At 39.8% G+C, this 20912-nt stretch overlaps 1 protein-coding gene across 1 annotated transcript; it reads left to right on the forward strand.

Moving 5' to 3' along the window:
* The first annotated feature begins 628 nt into the window (after window positions 1-628).
* On the forward strand, window positions 629-17106 carry LOC140574038 (uncharacterized). Its single transcript, XM_072693731.1, has 11 exons — window positions 629-725; window positions 3806-3838; window positions 4254-4568; window positions 5742-6050; window positions 7224-7532; window positions 7608-7892; window positions 8176-8463; window positions 12181-12504; window positions 12580-12714; window positions 12874-13047; window positions 15218-17106. Exons 1-11 carry the CDS (start codon window positions 677-679, stop codon window positions 15421-15423), a joined length of 2427 nt encoding a protein of 808 aa, XP_072549832.1. The 5' UTR covers window positions 629-676; the 3' UTR covers window positions 15424-17106.
* Window positions 17107-20912: the final 3806 nt, after the last annotated feature.

Here is a 20912-nt window from a genome sequence, read left to right on the forward strand (position 1 = left end):
GAAAAACAGCCCTAACATAATCCAGTGAAGTCCCCTAGACACCAGTCACCAACAACTACTGACCCATATGGTCACCAATCTCACTTAGTTATTAGATATTAAAGAACTACCATGTCCTCTACAGTTTACAAGCTACTCGCTGCAGAGAGAGCGCTCTCAGAATTTTAGCCCGAGTGTCTCTGAAGTGAACTGAAGTGTCCTGTTCTCTGTGTTCATCTGTTAATTTTTACACTATAATTCTTGTACGTAATTTTCTTCATTTTTACTTTATATCAACAGTTCACAGGTAATACTGTGAGAATGGTGTTGAAAAACATCCTTTTAAAGTAAAGCTCAGTAACAGTACTTGTGCTTCTGTAAAAATCACACTAGGCCGGCTGGGACTGTTAATAAATAAATAAATAAATAACTACCATGTCCTCTACAGTTTACAAGCTACTCGCTGCAGAGAGAGCGCTTTCAGAATTTTAGCCCGAGTGTCTCTTTACCGAAAGCTCAGAGAACTGTAGTTGAGCTACTGATTGTAAGAGGTTTGGCTTTTACTAAACAGGAAAAGGTGCAGAAGAGGAACAGAAACCCCTCCTCTCGATAAAACCCAGTCTTCAGCACTTCAGTGTGAAGCTGTTAGAGGACTGCAGCAGAGCTCCCTGCAGTTCAGATCACACTGGAATTTAACATGAATCTAAGGACCAGGATGCTGAGACCTCACCTCACTTTACTGCTGGGTAAATTCCATTACTTTTTCTTAGCTCTGTTTAATTTTCCAATTCTATCAAAAGAAATTCTGAAAGTATCAGATTACCACTCTGTAGAGTTAAACAAATTCCAGAAAAAGGTAGATGGAATGAAATACAATCAGAAAACAGTCATTTAAATAGTTACTTAAACTTGTACTCAAACAAATAGAGAATAAAAACTAAGTGTTTCATGTTTACTTTGTTAACTTCAGTGTTTTGCAAAGAAATATGTTTATTCTAGAACTGATGCTTCCAGAGTTGACAGGGAAATTGAGGACCAACAATGATGTTGAAATATGTTGGTCTGAAACTGGAGAGGTTGTTGTGTTTTAATATACAAGGAGCCGTCACTAAAGGCCTAGTCCTTAAACAGCAAGCCTGGGTGGAGGCTGATCAATTTGCAAATCAAATGGACAAATCAGTAACAGCTTTTCACCCTCTGTAGTGCACAGTACCATTAAAAGACTCTCTTAAAAGAATTCTGTCAAATCTCTGTGTGTATAGGGAAAGATCTAAACCCTTTTCTGAACGTGCCTGATCTCTAATTCCTCAGACATGTCATGTTTTTTTTGTTAGTCAACGTCGTTCACAGCTGTATCCACAGACATGTGAATTGAAATGTCCAAACACTTACTAAAATAAGCAGTGACATTACACAGTGGTAAACACCACAAATGTTTTTGGACTGTGTTGCACTCATCAGATTTGAGTGTGTACACACAAATCAGCCATAACATTAGTCCAGTCAAAGGCATCTTCATTTACGGTGGCTCCTGTCAAAATATATTATAGTGGATGTATTAGGCAGCAAGTGAGTTCTTGAAGGTGACAGAGGTGTTTAAGCAGGAAAAAATTGGCAAACGTAAGAATTTGAGACACTTTGACAAGAACCAAACTCGTTCTAGATGACTGGATCAGATAATCTCCAAAACATCAAGCATACATATGTCATGGAAAATGTGGCCCGTGCCAATTTTTCCTTTGCATCAAGCAGCAAAAAGCAAGAAGTCACATTTTATTTTGCCTTACGGGACATCGCACATCTTGTGATGTGACTATTTAGGTTATGCACATCTTGCGTTGACAATGCTGAAATGACATATTGTGCAGCCCTTGTATCAGATACCACAGGACACATTCAAAGGTCATGTGGAGTCCATGCCTCAAATAGTCAGATCTGTTGTGAAAGTACAGCTCTTTACTTAAAAGTAATCTTAAAAAGCTCTTACTACAAAGTAATAACTATAATAACAATCATAAGTTAGACTCTCAGCACCTTCCACATACCTACGGTCATTTTATAATTGCCTATATATATATATATATATATATATATATATATATATATATATTAATTAACAAATCTATCCAAGTGAAGTAGTTGAGAAGGAGTGCAAATATTGTGCAATGACAGCTTTTAAGCAAAATATCAAATGTGTTATAGTATTTTCACAATACTGAAAGGTATTGTTTTTAAACCAAGAGTAATACATGCAGTCATAAAGATAACCACTACTTCCTCTACAAAACCTTTTTTTCTTTTTTGCAGAGCACAGAGGCCCACTTGAATGTCTGTAGCTTCCCAGGCCTGAAAACTGAAACTGAAAATGTAAAGCAGTAAAAAAAAAAAAGAAAAACAAGTGTATTTGTTCAAAAACACCAACATTAGAATAAACACAAATACACAGATTAGCATCACATTGTGTGTGTCACATTTCCCCTGGGTTTACTCCAAAGTTAGAGAGGTAAAGACAAACTGACTGCTGAGATACACAGTATTTAAGAATGCCTTTAACTGCCTAAGACTAACAGTCCTGAATAATCACTATTTTGAATTATTGATAAAATAACCTACAGAAAATATTAATTTCCTACATAATGTTACACTTTATTACTAATGCTCTAAAGTGCCCTATAAGTTAATTTTGTTATATTCATGTCAACCTCAATTACACTGAGCATAACAAACTAAACTGCATTAAAGAAATTCTGTCTTTCTTCCACACAGTAATTAAGTCCAACTCTTGGAACCAATTTTATTGTGGTCATTTCTTCAATTTCTAAATTCTTTCTTACTACAGTGCTGCTAAAAATCTGCAAATCCTTCAGTGTTAAATATTTCAGCGTTGGTCTGAGCTGAAATGTGATTTGAGTTATATTTAAATATATATTTGTATATATAACTATATAAAGAGAACTCTTTTAAAACACCTCCATAAACCTAAGTGGTGAATACCAGGCTTTAACAGTGAAGACCCAAGTTTATGTTTTGAAATAAAAAAATATATATATAATACTATTTGTTGTTACAGACATTACAATTATGTTGCAGACCTGAGCAGTAGAACAGTCTTGGTGGTTCTGTGACTTTTATCAATAAAATAAAAATGGTTCTGACCAGAAGAGGACGGGTCGAGCCCCCCTTGTGAGAGTCTTGGTTCCTCCCAAGGTTTTTCCTCCAGCTCTGGGGGAGTTTTTCCTTGCCAAGGTGGTCTTATGCTGCTTACTGGGGGTCTTAAATTTCCATGTCCACTATAGAATAGAGATCAGATATTTCAGGTCACATTTATGCAGAAAAATAAAACACTGTATGAGTAATCAATTTTCTAGAACTGCCTATACAGAGATGTGGTATGGTTTATGAATAACAGTTGTATATACTATATTTATATATGTACAAAGTATTTTGCAGATTTGACCAATTACTGCATATTTGTTCAACTGAATTATTGAAACATTTAAAAAGTAATTGCACCCGTATAATGAAATAAACTTGGACCTGGCAGTGCAACTACTCACTAACAGTAAAAATTCCTATAACTGTAGAGCAATTTAAACCCACCACTGTTTTAATCCACTCCTTTAATTCAAATATATTGAACATTGGATTTTCAAGTATAGGGTCACGCTGCAGACTGGTCTGTCCACTGAACTTTCTTCTTTTTTGAAAATGTGAGATGAGAATTGATGTTTTTCTTTTGGTTAGCATTGTTTTTTGATTAATGATGTAGGAGGCTGTATTAATTATTTTATCACTGGTTTAATGAAAACTCTACTTTTTATTCCAGTAGTCGCTGTTCTTCAAGAGTCCTGGTTGATTGGTAAGTTTTCATTTCATTAAGAACTCTGGACTTATCTGGATTTAAACAGTGAAAGGCTGATTATCAACTGAATGATTACTGAATATAATGTCCTTACATGTTTACCAAGATTACATTTGCTGTTTTACATTTTTGAGTTAGAAAAACTCAAAGAGGTTTCGTAGAGGTGAACTAATGGTGGCATAGTTATGGCATTACTAGAACAGCTGTGCATAGACTGATGTTGTTTGGCCACTATTTTCTCTTGAAAGTGTTTAAACACATGGAACTTTTTTTTATTGTGAGTGTTCGATTTTGCGAGTGAGATTTTGTTGTACATGACCAGATACACAATTTGGAGAAACTGACTGAAGTCTATGTAAACATAAATAAGCCTGTGTTTGATAAAGCTGTGTGTTATTGTTCTTCATGATAGATGCCACAGACATTAGACTCGTCAATAGCAATGGCGCCTGCTTTGGCAGAGTGGAGATCTATCATAACAGCCAGTGGGGAACAGTGTGTGATGATGACTGGGACATGAATGATGCTGCAGTGGTGTGCAGACAGATGGGATGTGGCACAGCAGTCAGCGCCCCTCAGAGTGCCCACTTTGGTCAGGGAAGTGGACCAATACTTCTGGATGATGTTGGTTGTTCTGGAAGTGAAAGCTCCATCACAGGGTGCCGTCATGGGGGATTTGGCAAACACAACTGTGGTCATGGTGAAGATGCTGGAGTTATTTGCACAGGTATGCAAAAACTAATTTTCATTTCAAAACCCTTAAAGATTCTTTCAGAGGAATTAAACTCTGCTGGTTCCACTTACCATCACTGTGAACAATTACAGCTTGCTAAGTCTCACTAGAACAAAGTTTCACGCTAAATTAATCAGACTATATTTAATTACATTGTAACCACTTCATTATGAAGAAATATAAAAAAACAACAGGAAATCCCATGTAAAGGAATTTCTGGACTTGATTGTTTCTGTCAGGCCCTCGTTATCACGCTCTCCCCTGGGGTGATCTCGAGCCACAGGCCCAAATGAGGACTCCCGTTGCATTTCCGTATTGTTTGTGTTCATTCACGATTCATTGTCTGCTCATGTGTTTCACCTGGGACTGGGAGTACTTAAGGGGCTCTACTATAACCATCCGTTGCCGTGAACTGAATCTTCTGGGATCTCCTTGACGCTCAGCGATTCCTCATGCGCTTGGTGGCGTGTTCAGGTTGGCAAGAGTTCTGTTCGTAGTCAGGAGGATTCGTAGTGTATTTCTAGAGGCAAGTAAGGTATGGTTGCTTCCTGTTTATCTTCATAGGCAACCTTAGTTCTAGGCAGTCTCTGCTAGTTCAGGTTGGGTTGGCCTCGTTTTCTAGTCAGGCAGCTGGCTCCCCAGCTACCTCTGTTTGCACACAGAGCTCAGCTCTGCCCTTAGGTTATATCAGCCCTTTTCTGCCCAAGCTAGGCTTGTGGCTTTATGTTTAGTTTAGTTTAAATGGGGTTTTTGTTCAGCCCTTTGTCATTTTCCCGTTCAGCTCCCTAACTCCTCCCAGTCCCAGGTTCGTTGTGTTCACCCTTTGGTTTGTCACATTTTGATTCTGTTCACTGTTTTGACCACGTCTGCTGCCCTTTTTTATATCCCTCTGTTGGTATCTTTGTTTACGTTAACAAACTATCTTGCTTTGAGTCCATCTCTGCGAGTGTTCATCCCTTCTTGTCTGGCCGTACATGCAATGACAGTTTCCAGCGTACCTCTTTGCACCGTTTTATGAGGTTTTACTGTATTTTAAATGCAATCAAAATATGGTCATTTAAAAAATGCCACATCTTTTATTTCTAATCAATCCTTAATATTTGATGCATATTCATCTGACCAATAAAAATAATGATAATTTCTCTATATTTTTATATGACAAATCAGACAATATCAGGCTGGTGAGTGGAACAGGTCGCTGTGGAGGCAGAGTGGAGATCTATTATAACAGCCAGTGGGGAACAGTGTGTGATGATGACTGGGACATGAATGATGCTGCAGTGGTGTGCAGACAGATGGGATGTGGCACAGCAGTCAACGCCCCTATAAGTGCCCACTTTGGTCAGGGAAGTGGACCAATACTTCTGGATGATGTTGGTTGTTCTGGAAGTGAAAGCTCCATCACAGGGTGCCGTCATGGGGGATTTGGCAAACACAACTGTGGTCATGGTGAAGATGCTGGAGTTATTTGCACAGGTATGCAAAAACTAATTTTCATTTCAAAACCCTTAAAGATTCTTTCAGAGGAATTAAACTCTGCTGGTTCCACTTACCATCACTGTGAACAATTACAGCTTGCTAAGTCTCACTAGAACAAAGTTTCACGCTAAATTAATCAGACTATATTTAATTACATTGTAACCACTTCATTATGAAGAAATATAAAAAAACAACAGGAAATCCCATGTAAAGGAATTTCTGGACTTGATTGTTTCTGTCAGGCCCTCGTTATCACGCTCTCCCCTGGGGTGATCTCGAGCCACAGGCCCAAATGAGGACTTCCGTTGCATTTCCGTATTGTTTGTGTTCATTCACGATTCATTGTCTGCTCATGTGTTTCACCTGGGACTGGGAGTACTTAAGGGGCTCTACTATAACCATCCGTTGCCGTGAATTGAACCTTCAGGGATCTCCTTGACGCTCAGCGATTCCTCATGCGCTTGGTGGCGTGTTCAGGTTGGCAAGAGTTCTGTTCGTAGTCAGGAGGATTCGTAGTGTATTTCTAGAGGCAAGCAAGGTATGGTTGCTTCCTGTTCATGTTCATAGGCAACCTTAGTTCTAGGCAGTCTCTGCTAGTTCAGGTTGGGTTGGCCTCGTTTTCTAGTCAGGCAGCTGGCTCCCCAGCTACCTCTGTTTGCACACAGAGCTCAGCTCTGCCCTTAGGTTATATCAGCCCTTTTCTGCCCAAGCTAGGCTTGTGGCTTTATGTTTAGTTTAGTTTAAATGGGGTTTTTGTTCAGCCCTTTGTCATTTTCCCGTTCAGCTCCCTAACTCCTCCCAGTCCCAGGTTCGTTGTGTTCACCCTTTGGTTTGTCACATTTTGATTCTGTTCACTGTTTTGACCACGTCTGCTGCCCTTTTTTATATCCCTCTGTTGGTATCTTTGTTTACGTTAACAAACTATCTTGCTTTGAGTCCATCTCTGCGAGTGTTCATCCCTTCTTGTCTGGCCGTACATGCCATGACAGTTTCCAGCGTACCTCTTTGCACCGTTTTATGAGGTTTTACTGTATTTTAAATGCAATCAAAATATGGTCATTTAAAAAATGCCACATCTTTTATTTCTAATCAATCCTTGATATTTGATTGATTTTCATCTGACCAATAAAAATAATGATAATTTCTCTATATTTTTATATGACAAATCAGACAATATCAGGCTGGTGAGTGGAACAGGTCGCTGTGGAGGCAGAGTGGAGATCTATCATAACAGCCAGTGGGGAACAGTGTGTGATGATGACTGGGACATGAATGATGCTGCAGTGGTGTGCAGACAGATTGGATGTGGCACAGCAGTCAGCGCCCCTCAGAGTGCCCACTTTGGTCAGGGAAGTGGACCAATACTTCTGGATAATGTTGGTTGTTCTGGAAGTGAAAGCTCCATCACAGGGTGCCGTCATGGGGGATTTGGCAAACACGACTGTGGTCATGGTGAAGATGCTGGAGTTATTTGCTCTGGTAAGGAAGCATGTTTTTAAATCAACATTCAAAAGAAAAAGCACAAGCTGTTACTTAACCTTATTTCTTCAACAGAAGACCTGCGGAGCCCCACGATCACCCTGACCACATCACACTCTGCTGTCTCGCCTGGGGAAGCTGTTCGGTTCAGATGTTCTTTACCCAGCTCAACGTCCATCTCTGTAGTCTTCCGTTTATATAAAAATGGAGCATCAATACAAACCCAAACAGCTCAATCTCCAACAACTTTTACACTGACTGTGGAGACCTCAGATCAGGGCCAGTACAGCTGTGACTACTCATACCAGAGGAGCAGCTCCATCTCTTCATCCAGGAGCAGCACTGTTGGCATCACTGTGGGTAAGAGCTCAGAGAATTACTTTAGGAAAAGCTTAAGCTAATCCTGAAGTATTCCTACAGGCTTAATTAAAGCATGCATTACAGGCTGTTGTTTTGAACACAGTAAACTCATGCAATGTTCTTAATCTGTTAAAGACCAAAACTCTGAGTGGGGGTGATGGATGGAGGGAGTTACATTTTTTATTATTTGTTTAGATTATTTTGCCCTGCCCACTGGTGCATGACATGATAAATGCAAAATTACATAAAACAAGAATTTATTTTTTCAAATGATGTTTTCCAGTGACTCTACCCACTCCACGCATCTCTCTCAGTCCCACCAGAGAGGTCACATGGGGGCAGAGGGTTGACATCACCTGCTCTGTAGATACTCAGTTCACTGGAGGAAACTTCACTCTGAAAACAGGTTCTGGGTCTGTTAGAGAGACGAAGAGTGGAACCTCCGTCACCTTCAGTTTACTTAAAGTGGACTTTGTTGATGAGGGGTCTTACTACTGCCAGTACCAGACACGAGTCTCCACTCGAGATTTCAGCTCTCCACAGAGCAGCTCTGTTAATTTCTCTGTTAAAGGTAAGACGAATCGGTTTGGAATTTTTGCTGTCTGTTCTCTACAGCTATTGATTTCTTGGTTGTGGTGAGACACAGCTGAGTGTGCTTGTTTCTGAGATCCTGACCGACTGATTATCTTTATCATAAAACTAAACAGTCCTATCCACATGTAGGTGGTCTCTTCCAGGATGAGTGCCCCCCATTCACAGTGCACAAGGGTTCACTAAATAGTTTGAGGAGTATGAAGATTATATGCTATGGTCCTGTCAGTCACCAGCGTGAGATTTTAGAGCAGTGTGTAAGACAGCACTCTCCACCACCTTCATCAAAACACCAGTTAAGGAACTTTTGGATGAATACAAAACCTCCAGTATAGTTAGTGAGATTTACAGAATCAATGCTAAGGTGGAGTTACACTGTTCTGGGAGCTCGTTGTGGGCCAGAACTTTACTAACACACTTTATGCTGGAGCTCTCTTTACTTTATCCCTCAACTCTGCGTATGTTAGAGGTCATTTAAGTGATATTATAGTCTTATATGCATGAATCTGTTGTGGGGGTGGTGGACGGGAGGAGTTAACAATTGTATTATTGCTTTATATTATTTTGCCCTGCCCACTGGTGCATGACATAATAAATACAGATGGAAAATCACATAAAATAAGTGTAGTTTTTAAAATGTTTTCCAGTGACTCTACCCACTCCACGCATCTCTCTCAGTCCTACCAGAGAGGTCACATGGGGAGAAAGGGTTGATATCACCTGCTTTGTAGAAACTCAGTTCACTGGAGGAACCTTCACTCTGAAAACAGGTTCTGGGTCTGTTAGAGAGACAAAGAGTGGAACCTCCGTCACCTTCAGTTTACTTAAAGTGGACTTTGTTGATGAGGGGTCTTACTACTGCCAGTACCAGACACGAGTCTCCACTCGAGATTTCAGCTCTCCACAGAGCAGCTCTGTTGATTTCTCTGTTAAAGGTAAGACGAATCAGTCTGGAATTTTTGCTGTCTGTTCTCTACAGCTATTGATTTCTTGGTTGTGGTGAGACACAGCTTCTTTGGAGTTCTTGCACCCAATTCCTGGCTATCAGTTCATTTGTTTTCCAGTAAATTTGCCGAAGCCCAATATCTCTTTCAATGCTCCTAAGGGGAAGTTTTTAAACATTTATTAAATACAAATTACTGTATATAATAAATTATGGAACCTGTCACCTAATTGGACATGCAATACCAAGGTAACCACTCTTTACCTGTGGTGTCCTTGATGCTGAAGATTTAGAATTAGTTTAAAAAGCTTTGTGTACAATTGTCCCCTTAGAAAGGTCACTGCAAATCAGCAGTTATTCTGAGTGATGACCTTTATCATAGGATGAAAACTGTCCATAACTACAGGATTTTACAAAAGGGCTGCAGATGAACGACCATCAAAGAGTGCTGAGTGTGCTTGTTTCTGAGATCCTGACCGACTGATTATCTTTATCATAGAACTAAACAGTTCTATCCACATGTAGGTGGTCTCTTCCAGGATGAGTGTCCCCCATTCACAGTGCACAAGGGTTCACTAAATAGTTTGAGGAGTATGAAGATTATATGCTATGGTCCTGTCAGTCACCAGCGTGAGATTTTAGAGCAGTGTGTAAGACAGCACTCTCCACCACCTTCATCAAAACACCAGTTAAGGAACTTTTGGATGAATACAAAACCTCCAGTATTGTTAGAGAGACTTACAGAATCAATGCTAATGTGGAATTACACTGTTCTGGGGGCTCGTTGTGGGCCAGAACTTTACTAACACACTTTATGCTGGAGCTCTCTTTACTTTATCCCTCAACTCTGCGTATGTTAGAGGTCATTTAAGTGATATTATAGTCTTATATGCATGAATCTGTTGTGGGGGTGGTGGACGGGAGGAGTTAACAATTGTATTATTGCTTTATATTATTTTGCCCTGCCCACTGGTGCATGACATAATAAATACAGATGGAAAATCACATAAAATAAAAGTGTAGTTTTTAAAATGTTTTCCAGTGACTCTACCCACTCCACGCATCTCTCTCAGTCCTACCAGAGAGGTCACATGGGGGCAGAGGGTTGATATCACCTGCTTTGTAGAAACTCAGTTCACTGGCGGAACCTTCACTCTGAAAACAGGTTCTGGGTCTGTTAGAGAGACAAAGAGGGGAACCTCCGTCACCTTCAGTTTACTTAAAGTGGACTTTGTTGATGAGGGGTCTTACTACTGCCAGTACCAGACACGAGTCTCCACTCGTGATTTCAGCTCTCCACAGAGCAGCTCTGTTAATTTCTCTGTTAAAGGTAAGACGAATCAGTCTGGAATTTTTGCTGTCTGTTCTCTACAGCTATTGATTTCTTGGTTGTGGTGAGACACAGCTTCTTTGGAGTTCTTGCACCCAATTCCTGGCTATCAGTTCATTTGTTTTCCAGTAAATTTGCCGAAGCCCAATATCTCTTTCAATGCTCCTAAGGGGAAGTTTTTAAACATTTATTAAATACAAATTACTGTATATAATAAATTATGGAACCTGTCACCTAATTGGACATGCAATACCAAGGTAACCACTCTTTACCTGTGGTGTCCTTGATGCTGAAGATTTAGAATTAGTTTAAAAAGCTTTGTGTACAATTGTCCCCTTAGAAAGGTCACTGCAAATCAGCAGTTATTCTGAGTGATGACCTTTATCATAGGATGAAAACTGTCCATAACTACAGGATTTTACAAAAGGGCTGCACGGGGATGCAAAAGGGATGAACGACCATCAAAGAGTGCTGAGTGTGCTTGTTTCTGAGATCCTGACCGACTGATTATCTTTATCATAAAACTAAACAGTCCTATCCACATGTAGGTGGTCTCTTCCAGGATGAGTGCCCCCCATTCACAGTGCACAAGGGTTCACTAAATAGTTTGAGGAGTATGAAGATTATATGCTATGGTCCTGTCAGTCACCAGCGTGAGATTTTAGAGCAGTGTGTAAGACAGCACTCTCCACCACCTTCATCAAAACACCAGTTAAGGAACTTTTGGATGAATACAAAACCTCCAGTATTGTTAGAGAGACTTACAGAATCAATGCTAAGGTGGAGTTACACTGTTCTGGGGGCTCGTTGTGGGCCAGAACTTTACTAACACACTTTATGCTGGAGCTCTTTACTTTATCCCTCAACTCTGCGTATGTTAGAGGTCATTTAAGTGATATTATAGTCTTATATGCATGAATCTGTTGTGGGGGTGGTGGACGGGAGGAGTTAACAATTGTATTATTGGTTTATACACACCTGTCCATTGGTGCATGACATAATAAATGCAAAATTACATAAAACAAGAATTTAGTTTTTCAAATGATGTTTTCCAGTGACTCTACCCACTCCACGCATCTCTCTCAGTCCCACCAGAGAGGTCACATGGGGGCAGAGGGTTGACATCACCTGCTCTGTAGAAACTCAGTTCACTGGAGGAAACTTCACTCTGAAAACAGGTTCTGGGTCTGTTAGAGAGACAAAGAGTGGAACCTCTGTCACCTTCAGTTTAATTAAAGTGGACTTTGTTGATGCTGGGTCTTACTACTGCCAGTACCAGACACGAGTCTCCACTCGAGATTTCAGCTCTCCACGGAGCAGCTCTGTTGGTTTCTTGGTTGTGGGTAAGGTACAGCTTGTCTGGAGTTTCTGGACCCAGTTCCTGATTGTCAGTTTGCAATTGATGAGTTCTTCTTGTTTTCCAGTGAATTTGCTGCAGCCCAATATCTCCTTCAGTGCTCCTGATGGGGGGTTCCACTGGGGGCCTCAGGACCTAGAGGTGACCAGGGGCTACAGCTTCTCCATCATCTGCTCCATTCAACCCCAGTATCCAGGAGGTTCCTTCCACCTGGAGTTCAGTGGATCCAATATCACCAGAACTCAGTCAGCTGTTGACCACTCAACCACCTTCTCCTTCCCTGAGGCTGATTACGTCCACCAGGGAAACTACAGCTGTGTTTATGAAGTAACTGTGTCTTCACGCTCTTTTAGATCCTCCAACACTGAACTCTTGGCCGTCACTGTGAAAGGTACAGTAAGATGTACTTGATTAATTTGTTCTCAAGTTTGAAGCGTGAAGGTCTTGATGGTCATTTCTCTCACAGCGTCACTGGCTCCCATTATTGGTTCTGGAGTGGGAATAGGACTGTTACTCATCTTAGTGCCGATTATAATTTGTTTTATAAAAAGATGTAAAAAACAAAAACAGCAGATGGATGTGAAGATGGTTAATAGACAATGTGAGTACTTTCTTTTCTCAATCTTTATATTCATAAACTGATTTTATGGCAAATATATTGGGGCTTCAAGTTGGTGATTTTGTAATTCACACAGCTTAGAGAAATGTATCATAAAAATCTTTTTCATATTCTAGTAATTTTGCTACAATCACATTTCAGGTGCCAGGAACACATATGACACCACACATGGGATTAATGATATAGATGAAGATTATGATGATTATGAAAATGCAGAATTTTATCCAAACAAAGAAGATTCAGATGATTCTGGTGAGGACTATGTCAATGTAGATGCTAATGTGGAGAAAAAGGCAGTGGACAATGACTATACAGGTGAGCGCATTTATGCAAATTGTGCACGACAGTATAGGAAACTAAATCCTTTTAGTGATCCAGTAGCACTCATAGAAAACAGGAATATAAACCCAAACATTAGCACCACATATATCTTCATCTACAATGGCATCTGTCAATAGTTGGATATTTTAGGCAGTTAGTGAATAGTCAGTTCTTGTAGCTCATGAGCTAAAGGAAGGAAAATGGGCAAGCATAAGACTCTGACACACTAACAAGAACCAAATTGTGATGACTAGATAACTGCATCAGAAGTATCAGGCAGGTCTTGTTGGGTGTTTCCAGTATGCAGCGGTCAGACACCTTCAAAGGTGTTAAATGCCTCAAATGGTCAGATCTGTTGTGGCAGCACAAGGGGGGGGGGGGGTTATATAATGGCACTAATGATATAGCTTTTATCTGGCCACTCTGCCATAAAGCCCACAGTGTACTGCAGTGATGGTTGACCTTCTGGAAGTTTCTCCCACTTAAACACACAATCTCTGGAGCCCAGCCAGAGTGCCCATAGGGTTCTTGGTCACCTCTTTTACAAAAGCCCTTCTCCCCAGATTACTTAGTTTGGTGGGGTTGCCAGCTCCAAGAAGAATACTGGTTGTTCCAAACTTCTTCCACTTAAGAATGATGGAGGCCACTGTGCTCTTGGGAACTTTCAGTGCAGCAGAAATGCTTTTGCCTTCTCCAGATCTGTCCCAACACACAATCCTGTCTCTGAGCTCTACAAGCAGTTCCATCCTTCTCATGGCTTGGTTTTTGCTCTGTTATGCATTGCCAGCTGTGAGACCTTCTATAGACAGGGGTGTGTCTTTCCAAATCATGGCCAATTAACTGAATTTACCAGTGGACTCTGATCAAGGTGTAGAAACTTCACAAAGATGATTAGGAGAAATGGGAGGCCCCCAGAGCTAAAGTGTCATAACAAAAGGTCTAAATTCTATTGTCCATGTGAAATATTAGTATTTCCCTTTTAAAACAATTGCAATTTTTTTCAGTTCCGTTTTCATTTCCTCATTATGGGATACTAAATGCATATTGATGGGGAGAATGCCTCAACATAAAATATGAAAACAGTGAAAGGGTCGGAAGACTATATACAAATGTTAAGACATACCATGAAATATATTTGTTATGTATTTAAACATCTGGACATTTGAACAATGTATAGAGAAAATATAAAACTGAAGAAACAAAATAAACCCTAACTAGATATTTCCTATAATGATCTACCAGTCTCTAACATCAACTGGGAGAAAGTGTTTCCCACTCCTCCATGCAGAAGTCTTTCAGCTGTGTGATGTTTCAGCTTTAGTTTTTAGAAAGATTGGCAGGTTCATCAAGCAGCTCCCTCTGATCCGATAAAAAAATTTCTTCTATGTTGGAGAACTCTCCAGACCCTACTACAGAAAAGCAGCCCCAAACTATGAAATTTTCACCTCCATGCTTCACAGCTTATGTGAGTTCTTGTGCTCAAATGCTGTGTCTGGTTTACACTAAACATGTCCTCTGTTACCACGTCCAGATAATTCAGCTTTGGCCCATTGTTCCAGATTTTCTGGTCTAAGTATTTAGACAAGCCCTGATGTTTTCCTTCTTGCTCACCTCCCATGTAAATCAAACGTGTGTAGTCTCTTTCTGCTGATTTCTCACTGTTTTTAAACCCCTTCTTTTTGAAGGAAGTCTAACCAGATCTGACCATGGTGATCTTCACCACTCAATTTAACAATGAAGAGCAAACCAGACTAAATGTCTGAGGTTTATGTAAGACAGACTCCTGCAGATTCCTCTCTAACCATGTTCTGATCATCTGCAGCTGATGTTCTGCTTGTAATTCTACACATTTGAAGAAGTAATAAATGTGGTGGGGTCAAACTTTTTGATTCTCACAGGAAAATAGTATTTTGATTCATTTCGATTATAATTTTAAACATTGTTTTAAAAGACATTTGATTAGCTTTTTATGTGTAATTATATTACCTCCATCTCCCAATATTGTTCAAGTAAAGATGAAATGTTCAGATGTTTAAATATATAAAATTATAGGACTCAATACACACAAAACTAAAACTAGAAGTGGAAAAATGTTCTGTAACATCTGGTCAGTTATATTGTTTTTTTTTTAAGTAAGTTTATTTTTTACACACTCACTCCATAGGTCCTTTCGACTGTGGAATATCCTACGAAGGGAATGAAACGGGCGATGATGATGATGATGATTATGAAAATGTAGATATCACAGTTCATCAAACAGAGGACTCGGATTCCTCTGGGGAAGACTACGTGGATATAGATGCTGATGCAGAGAAAAGGACGATAGACAGTGACAGTGAGGATGAAGAAATTTATACAAGTGTGGAGTAGTCTGGAGGACTGTGCATTGAGAAGCACTTCACTCAGTGAAATACCCAGTCATTGTCTGTTTAACTCAGACAGATCGTTTCAGCTTCCTAAAGTTTTCTTAATCCCTGTCTGGGAAACCGGCCCATAACGTTTAGAGCAGGGGTGCTTAAACCTGGTCCTGGATATCAACCAACCCTGCAGAGTTTAGCTCCAGGTCTTTAGTGGCTTTTGAATATGAGAGCCAGGTGTGTAAGATCTGAAGGTTCCAATGGGGGTACGGCTGAACTCTCCAGGGTGGCAGATCTCCAGAAGCAGGACTGAGCACCCCTGGTTTAGGGTACTTCTTTTTAGCTATTTAACTTAAACGGTAACTTAAACTTTAACTTAAACTTGGCTGTAAAATCAATCAGAGTTAAAACAGCGGCATAAATGTATGCACTAAAACAAATTGATCTATCAAGATAAAAATAATAAATGGTCTAAATGTTTGCACAGTTATTATAATAATAAGACTGGTGAGAGCTGTCACACTTCGTGTTAGCACCTATGTGAAGTGGCTGTTTCAGATATACTTTACAAACTTTTTTTATTAGTGGTAGTTTAATAATAAACCATATACATACATAGTTTACTGTCTGAGGACGCCCAGGAGAAACCTGGAACCAAGTTTTGTTTAGGAAGGAAATTTAGATAACTGGTTCTAAATAATGTGCTTACGTGCCCCAAAAATGCACAGTCCTGTGAGTGTATATATATTTATATCTTCACGGCCCTTTAGTCAAGTCAAGTCAAGTCAAGTCAAGTGGCTTTTATTGTCATTTCAACTACATACAGAGTACACAGTGAAACGAAACAACGTTCCTCCAGGACCATGGTACAACATAGACACAGTGCATACAGAACACAAGTGCAACACAATACAATAGTGAGGTAGTAAAGTTTACAGAAGAGGGCAAACATGTTCTTACCTCTAAATTGACATACATGTAAAATAAGAGTTTATTGTAAGTATTTTAGAGCAGTTCTATTGGTCCATACACCCAGTATTATTTACACAGTGAATGACAGTAAGCCCCTACAGGGTTGAAAAGAAGGAGAAAATTAAAAATGGAAATCTCTTCACTTCCAAGCAAGAACTTCTTCTCAAAGTCAGTGCAGTTCCTTTACCACCAATCTCTGAAAGAACAGAAACAGAAAGAACTGCAGACCATCAACATGTGAAGCAGAGTGTCCTCTGACACACCCAAATCCAATCACTCCTTTATCCAATCATTAACTGTATCTGCTTTGTATCGACCCATTTTCCACCCATCCAACGTGACCCTCACTGCACCGTACCACCTCTTCTCAATCTATGAGTCCCGTCACACACCCCGCAGGTATTTATAGCCCCATCATCCCTGTGCAGCGCCATCTGCAGGAGCCTGAAGTTACTACCACCTTAAACACGCAAGGTGACTCATTCTTTTGACCAGGTACCCTTAGAGCCTAAATATAACCTTATTTATTAACTCTGTATTTCATACATCGGGCTGTATGAGCTGTGCACCTGCTCTCTCTGAATCGTAATCCATGTTTAATGTTTTTGCTTTTGTTTTTATATGATTTTGTTGAAGATATAATGTTTAAGATCTTTTATAAAAGCATTGTTTTATTTTACAGCAACCTGAAGTGTTATAAATAAATTTCTATTTTCAATACAAATTGAGAATGTTTGTGTTTGATCATCAACAGAATAAACAATCGACATTTGTTTATCTTTAAGATGTACGATGGGGTTTGATGATACACATATTTTCATACAATATTATAAAAGTTCCATAAAAGTTTTGTTCCTGAAGTCAAGATTAAATCCCATTTTTAATAAAACTATTTTTTTGCAAATCAATTTGCCCTTAAAGATGCTTTTCAGACTGGCATTAAGTAAAGCCATTTTTGCCACAATAGCTCTAAATCTGCTGGAGTGAGTTTCTACCACCGTTGCTCATTGTTTGAGAGGGATTTTCACTCATTCTGATGGCAGATTCGCTCCAGGTTGTTCAGATTATTTGGATGATGCATTTTTTCAGTTTTTAAATTCTGCCACAGATTCTCAACTGGATTCAGATCTGGTCGCTGACTTTCCAAGAACGCTCACTATTTTGTTATTCAACCATTCCTTTGTTGTGACTATCTGTAACTACTTTTCAAGCAAACTGATGGTATCATTTCTCATGTAAAACATGTAAGATCACATAGCTAAGCTACGTTTGCTAACTAGTATGGCCTTGCACTAACAGCATTCAGATGATGAGCATGTTGTGCCACCATGGTCTTCTAGTTTTTAATGTGAAATTTAACACTAGCCCAAATATCCGATTTAACTTAGCTGATCCTGAGAGCTGGTCAGATCATGTAATCCATATTTTGGATTTTCAACACCACTAACCAGATAGTCCTCTTCAGAGTACATCACACAGCTCAGTCCATCTCCATTCAGCACACCTTTGTCAGGTCAGAGTTAAATTTAAAGTCTTCCTTTGCGCTCTCATGAACCTGTAAGTGAGCAGGATCTCAAGAACTCCTAACTGCTTTGTTTATATCCCTAATAGCTTTGTTTAAATAATCACTGTTGAACAATTGCAGGAGTTGGCTGCATCCTGGGGTCACCAAGTCTCCAAAACTTAAATTCGATACCACTACCGTGCCAACAAATTACTTAGAAAGCTTGCCAAAAAGCTCGGGATGTTCAGATCAAGGGTTGTTATCCCCTTTCGATATCTAGGTTTCCTGTAGCAGAGCGCAATTAATAGACATCATCCTCAGCTGCTAAAGACATCGCATTTTTTAAAAAAACAACCCCCGACAGAGCTTATCAGTGACATTATTTCAGATAGGGAAAGCAAAACAGCTTTACTGTAACAGATTAGTGTGGTGGCGTTACCAGTTAGCAGCAAAAACAAAAGCTAAAGTTGCATCTAATCCTAACTCTCCATTCCACCTTAAATATTGCTGCAGTTACAGTGTGTACATTTCAACAGCAGAGCAGCACTGCTGCATTATTTAAGGTGGAATGGAAAGTTCGGGGAACAGAGAAAACTAGTGTAGCGTTAGCTCAGTGCCTCCTTGTAAACGTGACCCAGCAACAACACACAGCCACAGAGCAGCAGGTAAATAGTGCGTTAGTTAATCTGTCAGAAGAGGAGGATTTACACGCTTATATAACTTTACTCCCATCCTGTCTTTGTCTCTGGAATTATGACTGGTTAGAAAGAAACTACGGTGGAAATGTTCTGTTCTACCAGCATGTTCCTTTTGTGATCAATTGTGTATGTATATATATATATATATATATATATATATATATATATATAGTCTGAAATAAAAACATATTAATAGCAACAACAACAACAGAAGGGGCACAATACATCTAAGACCATGCTCTATTCTTCGGTTTTAAAGCAGCTCTAAACGGCACATTAAGAACCGAGGAGATAATGCTAATGCTAATGCTAATGCACACATACACTCTCAGTGATTAGACTGCAGAGTTGTAAAGAAACTGGGAGCTGAATGGTCAGGCAGGTCAGTCAGACTGGACATTACAAGTCAAGTGAAGTCAAATGTATTTGTAGAGCTTTTTACAACTGTTGTCGTCACAAAGCAGCTTTACATAATTAGTAATTAATAAAAGACAGAAAAAAAAAGACATGAAGGATCAAAGACCCCCAGTGAGCCCCAACGGTGACAGTGACAAGGAGAACCTCCAATCAGAGCTGGAGGAAGAAACCTTGGGAGGAACCAAGACTCACAAGGGGGACCCGACACGTCCTCCTCTGATCAGAACTATTTATAGATTATTGATTAAAGTCCCCAAACCATCTAAACTGTTGAACTGCTCGTACTTGATGGCAAAGGTCAAAAGCCGATCTGCACCAAGAGCCCTTCCAGCTTCAAGTACGGCTCGGCTCGACCCGCCATCCATCAAAATCCACGGAAGACAAGCGTCCAGGCTTTTTTCTGTCCTGCACCAAAGTGGTGGAACGAGCTTCCCCTGGGTGTCCGAATGGCCGAGTCGCTCGCTGTCCTCAAACGCAGACTGAAGACCCTCCTCTTTCGAGAGTACTTGGACGATTAGACTATGGTCGCCTTATTGTCTTGTGTTTAGTAATGTCTAAAGCTTAGAGGTATCTTTGAATTATTAGTCTATTCTAACTAGCTGAGGCTTTTCTTGTGTAAATAGCAAAGCACTTTGTAAGTTGCTCTGAATAAGAGCGTCTGCTAAATGCCATAAATGTAAATGTAAATCATAATCATAATAAATTAATCATGGTGTACATTAAACACTATAGAGTTTAAAAAGTTGAAAAAGTTGCTCCAAATAAAGTAAATCAGATTAAAATTTAGTTTGATTTTAGAAACTGGTTCTAGCCGCTCTGAACGACATATTCAGAACCGAGGAGGAGTAATGCTAATGCACAAATACACACAAATACAATGATTAGACTGCAGAGTTGTAAAGAAACTGGGAGCTGAATGGTCAGGCAGGTCAGTCAGACTGGACATTAAACACTATAGAGTTTAAAACAGCCGTTGCTCCAAATAAAGTAAATCAGATTAGAATTTAGTCTGATTTTAGAAACTGGTTCTAAAATAATGATGTTACTGCTGTTCACTGTGGATTAGCACATCTGACCCATGATTGTGGGGTTGTTTGATTTATGGAAACACAAAGATTGGATCAGTATCACCCAATAGTCAGCATTAAGAGACTCGGATCGGAAAAGGTTCAGAAACACCACAAATTGATGGACTCACCGTTCGCTCCGCAGGTTGCAGAAATCACAGTGTTCACATCAACTACCTGTTGAACTCCCAGCATTCCCCACTGCACTGATTCTGTGGGACACACGTCACCTGGAATGACAGAAAAAAGGAAACAGTGTTTTACTCTCAGGCTTGTATTCACAGGCTTGCCAGCTTGTTAACCAGAATAATCACTAATAGCTGATTTTTAATGCTTGTGCTGCTTTAAAGTGGGCAGAGTGCACCAGTGCCTGAGACTGCAGTGCTTTCTGGAAAAGCTGAGGAATAAAGATGTTGTTATTATTATTATTATTATTATTATTATTATTATTATTAAAGGCTTTCCTAACTAATTTAATTTTAAATGATATATTTCAATTTAATTGTAATTGGTGTGTGTTACCCTGCGATTGATCTATATAAACTATATGTCCAAATGTTTGTGGACACCCCTTTTAATGAATGCATTCAGCTATTTTAAGCTGCACCCATTGCTGACACATATGTGCAAATGCACACAAACACACACACAGCTTGTCTAGACCCTGTAGAGAAGAAGTACTGCCAATAGATTAGGACTCTCTGGAGCAGATTGTAAACATGAGCCTATTGGCTCCATGCTGCCTAATAATGCCAGGCGTGGGCTAGAGGGGTATAAAGCCCCCCAGCATTGAGGAGCTGTGGAGCAGTGGAGGAACTGTGCTCTCTGGAGTGATGGTGGTGGA

The sequence above is a fragment of the Salminus brasiliensis genome, chromosome 12 (genome assembly GCF_030463535.1).
Source record: "Salminus brasiliensis chromosome 12, fSalBra1.hap2, whole genome shotgun sequence".
Classification (NCBI taxonomy): Eukaryota; Metazoa; Chordata; class Actinopteri; order Characiformes; family Bryconidae; genus Salminus; species Salminus brasiliensis.

What these genes read in the sequence shown, in the direction of transcription:
- LOC140574038 (XM_072693731.1), top strand. Translation starts at nt 677, where the DNA reads ATGAATCTAAGGACCAGGATGCTGAGACCTCACCTCACTTTACTGCTG. An exon ending in TGCTGGAGTTATTTGCACAG is followed by an intron (nt 4,569 to 5,741) that starts GTATGCAAAAAC and finishes ATGACAAATCAG; the next exon opens with ACAATATCAGGCTGGTGAGT. An exon ending in TGCTGGAGTTATTTGCTCTG is followed by an intron (nt 7,533 to 7,607) that starts GTAAGGAAGCAT and finishes TTTCTTCAACAG; the next exon opens with AAGACCTGCGGAGCCCCACG.